The sequence below is a fragment of the Lytechinus pictus genome, chromosome 17, assembly GCF_037042905.1.
Source record: "Lytechinus pictus isolate F3 Inbred chromosome 17, Lp3.0, whole genome shotgun sequence".
NCBI classification, from domain to species: Eukaryota; Metazoa; Echinodermata; class Echinoidea; order Temnopleuroida; family Toxopneustidae; genus Lytechinus; species Lytechinus pictus.
This window is the reverse complement of record NC_087261.1, coordinates 15,003,255-15,016,411: the sequence shown is the minus strand read 5'-3', so window position 1 is coordinate 15,016,411 and position 13,157 is coordinate 15,003,255. Positions and strand designations below refer to the sequence as shown.

The window sequence follows — 13,157 nt, the reverse complement described above, 5'->3', positions numbered from 1 at the left end:
CCTCAAGAATATAAATAAGCACTTTTAGAAATGTACGTCTACATAGTGGACTGGTACGAGATGACGTCATTTTTTGGCCTGCCATATGCCTCAGGTCCTCACACACGTCCACTATCAGAATCGAGAACCTCGCCACATCCATTTTGCGGTTCTCCTAAATCATAGTGGACGTGTACGTGAGTGACGTCATTTTGACAGTTCAAGCCCAGCATGAAGATCAACCTTTCCCTTTTAAAACAGTTTTCAGTGACTTTTCACAAAATTAATGTAAGTTGTACGATGCACTATGTTCATCATATTTGGAATTGCTTTCTGGCCTCCAAAATCTATATCGATATATATCCCAACTCGAGTAAAAAGGAATCAAAGCAAGTGAAAGGGCACGTGTGCACAAATTGCACCTTCGCATCACCCGAACGGGTCGCCAGATCTTCCGGGTAGGGCGTGTCATGACCCGCTGGTTATCGCGATGTTTCAAGTGGACGTACGTACACGTACAAGTCGAGTGAAATCTAAAGTATTCGCAATTGCAGTGAACAAGGGCAGACGACGACGTTGACTCAAACGATCAGACGACTGCTACGTCTTTCTCGTTCACTGCTCCTAAGACTCTCCAATGTGTGGTATTACACAATGATCATTTGAACCAAGTGTGATAAAAATTGATGCAGATATAAAGAAATGAAAATAAGTTGTTAACAAAATTTGAAACAGGATGGACATGACATCATATCATTTGACCTTTTGACCCCTAGTTAACCTTTGACCCCAGCATTCTCATGGGGTCACATGTGGTATTACCCAAGGATCATACATTGTATGTACCAAGTATGAACATAACTGATGCAGAAATGAAAAAAAATGAGAGCAAGTTGAACAAAACAAATTTTGGTACAGACTAACGGACCAACAGGAAAAGTGATTAATAGGTATGAAGACAAAAACAAATGGCATTAGTAAGAATTATACGCATGAGGTACCTGTGGAATTCTAACATTCCTGATGCATGGTCAAGGGCATTTGGACAGTTTTCCAGATCAAATGATACATTTGTTTGATCAGATAGTGATGTTGGTGTTTGTTACATGTATTTAACAAACCATCCTCACCTCAAAATCTCGTCTCAAATCATGAACGGTCAATAGAAATATGTTAGTCAACAATATTCGTTCGCCAATTTGGCCGCCGATCGTGCGAACGCTGTGAAAATTGGCATGATAATAGTGTGGGATGTGATCTGTAAGGCTGTATGGTTAATTTTCTGAAATAAGACTTTTTTTAAAATATGAATTATGCCAATTTATGCGTAAATCATACTTTTTGCTCTAATTCACTAAAAAAGCTCCTAGAATGCTAACATTTGGTGAAATTATTCTTAATACCATTGCTAACAATTACATATGAAAAAAAAAATCTGGTTTGAAAATGAATATCTTACGTATTTCATTGTTTTTCTTTGTTTTTAATGACCAAATTCATAGCAGAACGTTTTTGAAGCATAATTATGCTTAAATCAATTAATTTCATCTGATGAAAGTAAAAATAATCATATCTTTATGAATAAGATGAGAAAACCCAATATTCATTGACTTTGTACATATAATCAAGTTTTGGAGCAATTTTTGGTCTGGAATGCACTTACATAATGTTGCTCAATTTTTTAACTGCATACCAGGCATGATAAATTAGGTCTCAAAAGATGCGCAAGACTTCAAAGTAAAAAGTCAAGAGAGTGGCGCGGTTGAAAAATTTCGCGCAGAGGAATGGTCATGGAAAATGCCGAGGAGGGGGGTTGATTCAACCCCACCCCCAACGGTTTTAGGGTTAAAAATACATGATTGGTCATGTGACAGAATCTGTATCACATGACTGGTCACGTGATAGAATCTGTATCACCATTTTATAAACATTGATATTTTAAGCTTGGCTACCTTGGGTCATTAGTTGTTTGTTGGCATGCAAGTTCCTTGTACCTTTCAAAGCCCTCATGCATATTGAACAGGAGTGACGGAACAATCTTCTCCATGTGTTGTTTCTCCCATATCTTCACCTGGAGCTCATCGCTAACGGTCTTCCTGATCACGCCCTGGATCCCCTTCAGTCCAGCGATCCGAATTCTGGTGAGACACAACAGAAATGACGTAAATCAAATTTAATTAGCGTACATTTCGTTATCGATTTCAAAAAGTACATAATACAAAACATCAGCTTATTTTTGTGAGGATTCACTTGATCAAGGGGAATAGTAAATAACCAGTGATATTGGATGTACAACAATAAAAACTTTGGAAGTTAATAATATCCTTTGTTTAAATAACTGAATGTGGACAACTTTTGAAAGTTAAATTTTGTCCAAATTACCTCTTGCTCTTTAACATACCATAACCTCCAATATTGCTGGCGTCTGTTCCCAGTTCCTGCCTACAGAAGAAATTTGGCACCACTTGAATTTTTGGAAACCCATTTCCGCCCTTTTTCCACTGGTACTCAAACCATGGCTAATAAAGTGAAACCAATGACTCAGTCCTAATAATGATAATAAACTCACTTTCTCCGGACACTCATATTCTCGTTGTTATTATGACACATAGAGCTGAACTTGGAGATGAAGAAATCATATCGTCGATGGTAAGACGGTGTATCCTCCTCAATGTTAGCAAACTTCACAAACTAGAAGAACAAACATAAAAGGTAGTGGTAATCTGCCTGTGCTCCTCAAATTGGCAACAGTAATGAATAAAAAAATACCTGATGAAAAATTGCCAATTTGCATTTTTCAATAATAATAATAATGTCATATTTTACCCAGGGTAGCCACTTCAGTTCTGAAAACTTGCCTCCCAGTGGGCCCTGCTTAAACGCAATAGTTTTATTATTATCCCGTCTTTAGCACGGCTTCCTTGATCGGGCGCTCAAGCATTCAAGAAATTTCTTCCTACCGGTTACCCATTCACCTCACCTGGGTCGAGTGCAGCACAAATTTCTTGCTGAAAGAAAGCACACCATGGCTTGGATTTAAACCCAAGTCCCTCTGATTGAAAGACGAGAGTCGTAACCACTCGACCATGATGCCCTAATCCATCATGTTATTAATATCATTATTCTTATTTTATTATTTTTATTTGTTAAATGAATTCAGAGAACAAAGGACTACCAATAATAAATATTAAGTACTGGAATGCCAGGGGCAGAAATAGTTAATAATTGTTACAATAAGCCTTCTGCCCCACTTCCAGTGGTTAGAAACATAGAATGATATTAAGTCTATTAAATTCTACCTAACTTTGAATGGTTGCCAATTCAGAAAGTGTTGTGTTTAGGTGAAATTAAATTACTTTATCCAGGAATGGCAACTGGAAATGGTATCGCCTTTATATAATTTTCTTTTTAAGATACCATATGTGTGATTGGTAGCATTTACAATACCGTAAAGAAAAACTATAGGCTTTATAATAAAGACCCTTCCATTATAGGCTACAGTTGATTCCAGTTGAGTCAATTAATGAAAACATAGGAAACAAGGGGTATAATTGGTTGAATAAAGTAGTAAATATGGAAAAACCATACATATAACAAAGTAAGAGTATTTTGTAGCGAGCACTATTTCATGAACTGGTAATGTGCACAATGGACTAAATCCAACTCAAATAGAATGGATAAAAAAAAAAAGTTTGTGCACCATTTACTAATTAATCAGATTTTTTTGGGGGGAATGATAGATTGTTGTACATCATGCACAACAATGTTTTATCCAAATCAAATTAAAAAAAAAGCTCTACAGTATTACTTTTTAATGAATATCATGTTCTAACTACAGTGAGCATACATGTATGTACTTACAGATTGTGTACCATAAACCTGTAGCTCTATGTTGTTAGATTCCAGTAGTTTGTGGACCATTTTCAAGAAGCTTTCTACAAAGAGATTCAGACTCTGTGCATGGCACGCCAATAGAAGCTGGTCTAAAGCTTGCATGGAAATCAACACATACCTGGAGAGAGAGAGAGAGAAAGAAAAAGAGAAAAATATCAAGAAACGGATATGCGATGAATTATCAAGGATGGAAATACAAACAGAGAAATAACATCGGAGGTTGCACAATTCCCCGAGTCACACATATCCATATCCGTGACGTGACGGCAAAGAAATATGAAACCGCACTAGTGTGTAAATTCCATGAAATTGTGCCAGACTCATCACCAAGTCATCAGTACACAGGCTAGAAGTCCAGTCCGAGCCCGAGTCATGAACCTTCGATCTGAATCCGGCGAAAACAGAATCGAGTCACACATCATTGATGTCCTCTGCCTCTTGATGCTAAAACCGTACAACCTCTGTCAAACACCTCTCAAAATCACCGACCGCTCCACGTTTTTTTTACCCTTTGATTTGCTGTCTGCATAATCCTTGTCTAACCTCTTTAAAGACCACCCACCACACGTTTCTCAAAGTATGTGTTGTCTGTACATTACATCTAATCAAAGACCACCACCGTGGTGTAGTGGTTCTGACTCTCGCCTTGTATACAGAGGGTCGTGTGTTCGAATCCCACCGCGGTCTAGCGTCCTTTGGCAAGGTGTTAATCCACACTTTGCCACTCTCGACCTAGGTGCTAAATGGGTACCCGGTAGGATGCGAAAGATATTGTATGTTTGATTTTGCCAGCGCCATAATGAGGCTGCGATGAATGCAAGGAATGCTCCCCAGGGAGTGGAAATTGTGCACTTTTCGTGCGGGATTGAAATGAATCCAATGACCGGGGTAATAATACGCTGTAACGTGCTTTGAGCCATTCTGGGAAAAGTCTAAAAATTGGCTATTATTATTATTATTATTACCCACTGTTTCTTACCCTATCCATTGTATAATGGACCTCCCCGTCCAACATCTCAAGACCACCCACTACACTCTCCTTACCCTATGCGTTGTCTGTACACATCCCTGTCTAACCTCTGTGCAAGGTAGCTACCGATGCGATCAAGTTTCTCATTGTGAGACACGGCATAGAATGTCAACTTCTCCATGTTGCTTCGCACCAAACCCTCCTAAAAAAAATAATAATCGGAAAAAAAAAACCCAGGTCTGATCAATCACATTGCTTCACACTAATAACAGAGTTGGCAATTACTGAATCAGCACTGAGAGCCAAAATCAGTATTTTGACCTAGATACATGTAAAGTAGTTGACTGGTTTCAGTCATCCTATGGCATGGAACAAAATGAAACCACAAATAGAGTAAAAAGGAAAAGCTGCCCTGGTTATCAACAGAATTTTCATACTCCTAATGGTGTGTAATTGAAACAAATAGGAAATGCATGTACAACTATGATTCAAAGCACACAGAAGTCCATGTTTGATCTAATGAATGGACCAAATCAACTCTGATTATTAAACTGGACTAATGATAGTGTCATGTATGTTTCATTATCATTGCCTTTTAAAACAAGGCATAAGCGATTTTGTGTCTCGCCCACTTATGAGAAGAACCAGAAATATCATGATTTGAGAGGGCACGCAACAGAATTGTAATGTATCGAAACTTCATAGTGAAATGACTGGGATGGAATAACACTTGTCATAAGAGTCTTGCATGTAAATTTTAATGTTTACCTCAAAATGAACTTTGACCATACCATGTGACCTCCCAAAACAATAACATGCAGGTCCCCTAAGTACATCTACCATCCAAGTTTGGTTGAAAAGTGATTTACGGTTGCAGAGTTATGTGTCATCAAGAGAGTCTAAGTGCACAAAAACTTTAACGTTGACCTGAAAATGAACTTTGACCTTACCATGTGACTTGCGACTGCAGCATGACATGCAGGTCTCCTAACTACATGACAATCCAAGATTGGTTGAAAAGTGACTTCCGGTTGCGGAGTTAGGTGTCATAAGAGAGTCTTGCATGAAAACTTTAACGTTGACCTGAAAATTACCTTTGACCTTACCATGTGACCTCTGACTGCAGTATAACATGCAGGTCCCCCAAGTCCATCTACCATCCAAGTTTGGTTGAAAAGTGACTTACGGTTGCAGAGTTATGTGTAATAAGGTTTGTGACGGACAGACGACATTTGAACCCCTAAGTCTCGCCTTCACCTCTGGTGGGCGAGACAAAAATTAGTTATTATCATCACCACTAGCTTTATTTTTAACCTTGACTTTGAACTTTGACCTCCTAAACGTACCTCAGCTGTGTCTGGATAGATGTTGTCCACAAGTCTCTTGTAGCGGGGCTTGCATGCCGCAAAACAGTTGCAGCAACCTGTAAGGAAGGAAGTGAAAGTGATTATGTTGATTAGCAATTATAATGGTTTATTTTCAAACATGCCAGAAGGGGGGGGGGGGTAAGTAAAGGTGAATGTCAAAGGGAATTATGATTCAAATTGTTGATGGGGATGGGGATATAAAACAAAGGCGAAGGCGTTTCCTTCGAAAGCATAGTGGTAATTATTAATCCTCGGTTGGACTGGCAATATTACTATTTTCCCTTGGGGCTTCGCCCCTCAGGAAAAATAGTAATTGCCAGACCAACCTCGGATAAATATTTCCCACTATACTTTCTCAAAGCCTTATTTGTATAATATACTGGTTAGTGTTTGCAAGTATATCAATGCAACTAAAGGCAAGACTACATAATATCTTAGGGGTAAATCAGACATTGTTACATATTTACCGAAAAATTGTGATGTGAAATTTTGTCTTAAAAGATGATTGCGCAAAATTATTTTGGTAAGAGTTATCCCTAACAATTAAAGGTATAGTGTATGATTGGTTGATCTCAGACAAGGGCAATGAATCAATTTTGAAATTATTACATTCATTAAATACCTATATTATTGCTCTATTTTATCACGGAAAAGAAACTTGCATAACTTTTATATTTTCATGATATTGAGGGGTGAAACATATATTATAACAAATGTCGGTTAAACGAGATAAGGTTGAACTTTTTTATTGACGCCCTCTCGGGTTAAAAAATAAATTGATATTAGAACACCGTTCGAATCATGCATATTCATTACGACCTCATGCATATTCATTACGACCTCATGCATATTGATGAAATACGTCATGGCGCATGCGCAGTATCAAGAAATCATCGTATCAACAAAGTGCAGTACTGTGTGTGTAGCTGAGTAGAAAGCAAACATCGAACGGTGCGTGCAAGCTCAATGAGCCGATGCTAGCCGGCTAGCGACATGCTTGCGCTCTGCATTAGTTTCAGATATAATCCACTATTAGCGATTGCACACACAGGATACTAGTAGTTTCAGGATTGTATATCGTACGCGTGAAAAGGGATTCAAACACGTTGAATATCTGACGTGAATGACGAAGCAAAGGATTGCCCAATACGGCTTACTTTTGGAATCTTATGTCATGAATCTGAAAGTATACTCCAAAACTAAAAGAGATACGAGAATCCCAGAGATGGGCAAGGGCCGAGTACCGAGTTTGATCTTTCTTCATGTGGATTGTAGCTCTTTTATGCACCTTTTCCCTTCATGTATAGCTTGGCGTGCTACATACGGGAACTAGAGCGAGGAAAGGGGGAGGGAGGAGAGAGAAGAAAGAAAGAAGTGAATTAGTGAAAGAGAATCAGGAGAGCCGTTATAAAGGGATCTGAATACAACCATGGACCTATTCGTAATAGGTCCATGATACAACATACCCTAATTTGATATTTTGGTGGGTTTTTTTTATCTTTCCTGAATGTTTCAGTCAGTTTCAGATTATTTGGCTCCACTCGATCGCAAAGTACAGAGGAGAAATTGGAGAAAAAAAATTAAACCAAAAATATTTAAAACTCTAAACAGACGGCCACCACCATTCTGTCTACAGCCAAGCATGAAGAAAGGGAAAGGGCGAAGAGAAAAACAATTACTTTCAGGGCGGTTCTACGATATAAAACAGGGTTTGTTTAATACGGGGTTAAATATAGGCCTATAGTAAAACCATAGAGCTATTAACATAACGAAGATGAAACCCCAATGCAGGGTTAAATATAGGCCTATAACCCAATGCAACACTTGACTACTCTTCGTTTGTTTAGATTGAACTCGCGAGGTCAAAAGGTGAGCTGAGAAACCTGTTGATGCGAAGTACGTACGTATAGTCTATATTGTGTAGACCGTGATAGCATGACTGTGACAACGCATCAAGTTGCAGATTTCTATTAATTCTGTTAAACCGAGTTTTTACCTGACTGCTAAGAAAGCACGAATGCCTGTGAGCAAGCAACCAGGGGACCAACGGCTTAAGGTCGAACAAGCAGAGTAAAGGCGTCATGAGTAAAAAAAATGAGGGGGGCAGACATGACGTCAGGGACAAGATTTCTGGGAAAACTCTTATTTTTTGCATCCACACAAGAAAGCTTGCATCGAGATATGGAAAAATGAGAAGTTGAGTATTGCGCGGTGCTATGGTCTAGAACCGCTCTACGTATTCAGAGTTGTGATTTCCAGGGCCGACCAGCATACATGTAAGAGTTTTACAACATAACTTTACAAGGCACGCTGTGGGACAAAGTGCAACAACGTATGTGAGAAAAGACTAAGCAAACCTGTAGAAGCAGCAACGTACAACATGGACTCACGACCAGTCCATGGGTCACCGAGTTTTTATGCAGTATGGGGAGGGGGTGGGGGTAGCCTACAATGATAATAATAACATTTGTAGGGCGCTTTATACTTTATACAATCATGGACCTGTTAGGTCCATGCTATAATCAAACCATCAGCACGACGAGTGGATGGATGACTGAAAGAATGGATGGATAGGCACATATAAATGGATCATCCAATTGATGTATTTTCCCAAGAAATGGATGGTCAAAGAGAAATGGATACAAATGATGCAGCAATAGATAGGGGCACCCCATGGGAGATCAACTTGCTACCCCTTCATAGACAGTAAGCAAGTAGAAAGAATTGATAAAAAGATGAAATTTTATAGCAACAAATGAGAGGAAGAAAGGCCTCCGGGAAAGGCCTATGCGCATACAGAGTGTGCACGAGCAGTTCAACCGTTGAAAAAATGTGAATGACTGCGACATGAGCAGGACAAAGACATTACTTTCCGGCATTACTTGCATCCGGGACTTGCATCTTGATTGGCATAACATTTTAGACTTATTTATCAATGGAATTGTAACTCCCATTTCCCTGCTATAACTATAGGAAAAACGAATGATAACTGTTGTTTTATAGACGTGGAAATTTATGCTTCATATTAGGACCAAAGAGATTCTGGCGTACGTGTCAATATTTCAAAACTCATGCGGGAAAATAATATAATCATTTTTTATGATTGAAAAAAAAGTGCCAAGTTCACACTGTCACGATTTTTTTTTGGTGGCGGTGCTGAGGAAAATTTGACAAAGCAAAAGAAAAACATTAAAAAAGGTTCCAATACAAAATGTTGGTAATTTTCCTACATTTATCCAATTCGACACCTATACCAGAATTCCAGGGGGAGCTGCCTACATGGAAAATAATGCACGCCGCACCCCATTGTAAAATCTTGGGAATGCTTTGCACCCCCGGTTCCAAGGGCCATAATTATAATCGCGGAATAATTAATCGTATCAGATCAGTCGAGGCGATCGTATTGATCGTAGAAATGGTTGGAATGGTTCAACTATGTGGTGATGTGGCTTTTTTTGCAGGATTTTTTTGCATTTATTGGAATAATATACAAAACAAATTTACAATGCTTGAGACATGATCATAATACAAGTGACAATCTTATATGTAGTGACTGGAGAAATACAATATATAAAAAAATATATATATAATGAGTAAAATGCAGAGGCAAACTATATACAGTAAGCAAATATGTGCTTGAAGCATATAGCAGCCAAAATAAAAATGAAATTTCGAAACGAGACAAAAATAAAATTTTTATTTTGGGGCAAGCCCCATCTGGCGAGGTTTAATGGGTATACGCTTTTTCTGTACTTAATTTATGATGATGTAATGCACATGTGCTGCCGATGAAAATATAATATTTTGCCTTTATGGGTGTTTTACAACTCCAGGGGGATCAATGAGAATACAGTAATAGTTCTGAATACGCACTGAGAGAAGTGAAGGCCGGGGGGGGGGGGCACTTCCATTGACGAGTGGATACCATGCACGACCATGGGGTCTCGAAAAGCACCCAAACACGTATTTTCCATATTCTGAAACTGCAAGTATTGGCGTCTCAAACCGACCCTTAACAAGTATTGGAAACAAAACGATACTCTTGGCAAGTATTCCCGAAATGAACCCCTAAACAAGTACAGCGATATTTTATTGTTATGTCGGGTCCGTCGGTCGTTGGTTTTACCTTTACACATCATTATTTTGGTTTAGTACGCGGGCCCCACCTTCCACAACTCGCGCAAGTCGGACTCTAAACACGTAGTGTTGGGGCAAAAAGGACATCCTTTATAAAACATTTTAATTTTGTTTCATCATCCCCGAAAATATGACCCTAAACACGTAGCTTTCCTAGCAACATATACACCCTTTTTTCAATATTTTTGTGTTTTTGACAAAAAGACATCCTTTTTACGTGTTTTTTGGGTCGCGCATGGTATCCACTCGTCAATGTAAGTGCCCCCCCCCCCCCCCCGGAGTGAAGGCAAAGCGGTCATGGAGCATGCAAGCAAACGAGTAATTATAATTCCTTGAATAGTCATACCATAATAAAGTTGGAGAGGATAATATTGAAATAAATAGAAAAATAACATTAAAAAATGCGAACATAAGGAATACACACAACCCCCAACCCAAGGCTAGGAATTGTGTAAACATCGAAAAATACAGAAGGATGTTAGGAACCATGCTTGAACTATTCATGAAAACAACCATTGGCGTAAATAATAAACATAAAAAATATGAATTAAGGGGCCAGATATATGTGTCGGGCACAAATCATTTTTTATCGGTGATAGATTTTGACATAATATTCAGATATTAGTTCCCCTTCTCGCTTTCTTTTTGTATTGGCCGTGACAAATTTGGGAATCCATATAGCCCCAATCCTTCCCCATTATTTTGAACGCCACTGATTTCAACTGGATATCGTCAAAAAATATTGATTGATTGATTTTATTTCGCAAGTCACCATAATATATTTACAGTAGCATTAAAAACAACAGGCTTACACAGGATGACCCACGAAAGCTCTAAAGCTATTTTCCAGTGGGGAAATAGGCTTTACCTTGTAAATAAATATTACCTTGGAAATAAGCTTTACCTTGTAAATAAATATTTACAAGGTAGTCAAACTGACAGCAGATGCAGCGTGTAAACACAGTATGAATTTCATTACATGATAATAATAAAATGATAATTACGTAATGTCATGGGTAATGAAACAAGGATGGGACGTTTTGTAATTCGCTACGCAGGCTTTTGATAGTAAAGCTGATGAAATACAGGGTTGAAAGTAAAATAATGAGAAAGACTGAAATGAAACGATCTATTCAAAATATAAATTCCATGAAAGAGAAGCGATTCAAACAGAGTATTATATTGCGTTTACATTCCCTTTGATTCATATTATTTTGATTCCCTTTCAACAATCTACTTCATTCTTTATTTCTTCTCTCTCCTCCATGCCCCCCTTCCCTTTCTTGGGGCGGCGGGGGATGGGGGGGGGGGGGTATCGGATATGAGAAAGCATGCAGTTTAGGTGTTATGGCACACTCGGACAAGTTCAATTTAGTGGCCTAGTATAGGTCCATTGGTAAATTGCCAAGTCGTCGACTGCCAAGTGCCAACTTGCACTCACCACATGGTCTGATTTAATTTAGTCCATATCCATTCCGTCCATCAATATTTCGTCGAACAACTATTTGGTCCAGTATCCAATTCATTTTCATTCATTTTGCACAATAGCACGTTGTCCAATTAGACCAAATGGTATATGGACTGAATGGCTATTGGATCAACTGGTTACTAGACGATAGTGGATGAACATAATTATGGTAGACTTCAATGATAGTAGGCGAGTTGGCAATTTGACGATTTGGCATCAGACGAAATGGAAGTAAACTGATCTGATCCATGGACTTATATAGTATCACACCGGTATAGATAAAGAGGTACAAACGTGGAAACGATGCCCGACGGACATGCGCATATCCAGGATTTTGCACCACGAGGGGGTCACTATTTTTGCGCCCCTGTGAACTTTTCGGAAAATTGCACCCCGACCCGACCACTCAGGCAATCAAAGTGCCTAAATGCATTTTGAATTGTCTTATTCCACAACCACGTGAAAAAGGCAATCGAAGACCATTTTTTTTTAATGTGTCCATGTAAAAAAAGATCAAAGTTGTATCCACTTCTTGAAAAGAATAAATGCGACCACAAAGCATAGAATTTTTAAGCGTTTTGGGGTTTCAATTTAGTTCAACTTTTCATCAGAGTGGTAGACCATACTAAAATTATGTGCGGGAGCTGTAATTTCTTAACCGGGGCTAGATCCAGCTTTCGCCAATAGGGGAGGGGGATATTTTCATCTGTTTTCCGATCAAACATTCTACGCTTTTTGCAACCGTGAACATGATATGTATATGAATTATTTAAACAATTATTATTGATACGAGCGCGAAACGTGAGCTGAATTTTTTTTATATTCTGACCTAAAATTTGGGGGAAAAAAATCTATGAGCACTTTTGGCAATCAAGAACAGGATGGGTATCTATCAACATTTTATGCGATCACGAAGTGCGAACTGACAATTTTTGAATTCCCAATCCAACACTGGACACCATAAGCACGTTTTATAACCATGAACAGGATGGGTATATAGCTAAATAATTAATGCGAGCGCTAAGCGCGAGTTCAAATTTTTTGATATTCTGACCTCGTAAATTTGTGCGAGTGCGAAGCGCGAGCTTAAAAAGGGATTGATATTTTGACCTAAAATGTGGACATTCTAAGCACTTTTGGTAATCATGAACAGGATTGTCATCTAACTAAACATTGATGCGTACGCAAAGAGCGAGATGAAATTTTTTTCATATTCTTACCTAAAATTTGGACATTTGAGTAAGCATTTTCGGTTATCATGAAAAGGATGATCAGTAACAAAACAGTTTATGCGAGCGCGAAGCGCGAGCTGAATAAAAATCTATATATTTTTATACAAAGT

The 13,157-nt window shown here is 38.5% G+C and overlaps 1 protein-coding gene across 2 annotated transcripts in view; it reads right to left on the bottom strand.

The window, feature by feature from the left end:
• Positions 1-6,264, bottom strand: part of LOC129280752 (protein EFR3 homolog B-like) — a 30,529-nt gene extending 24,265 nt beyond the window's left edge. The window contains exons 1-5 of one of the 2 annotated variants that reach the window (XM_054916759.2): positions 6,190-6,264; positions 4,918-5,045; positions 3,841-3,991; positions 2,549-2,670; positions 1,932-2,117 (exon numbers count right to left, since the gene is read on the bottom strand). In XM_054916759.2, coding sequence (XP_054772734.2) covers positions 1,932-2,117; positions 2,549-2,670; positions 3,841-3,991; positions 4,918-5,024 — 566 coding nt within the window. In that variant the 5' untranslated portion in view covers positions 5,025-5,045; positions 6,190-6,264. The remainder of the gene's footprint in view (positions 1-1,931; positions 2,118-2,548; positions 2,671-3,840; positions 3,992-4,917; positions 5,046-6,189) is intronic. The other variant, XM_054916760.2, reaches the window with a different exon arrangement.
• Positions 6,265-13,157: the final 6,893 nt, after the last annotated feature.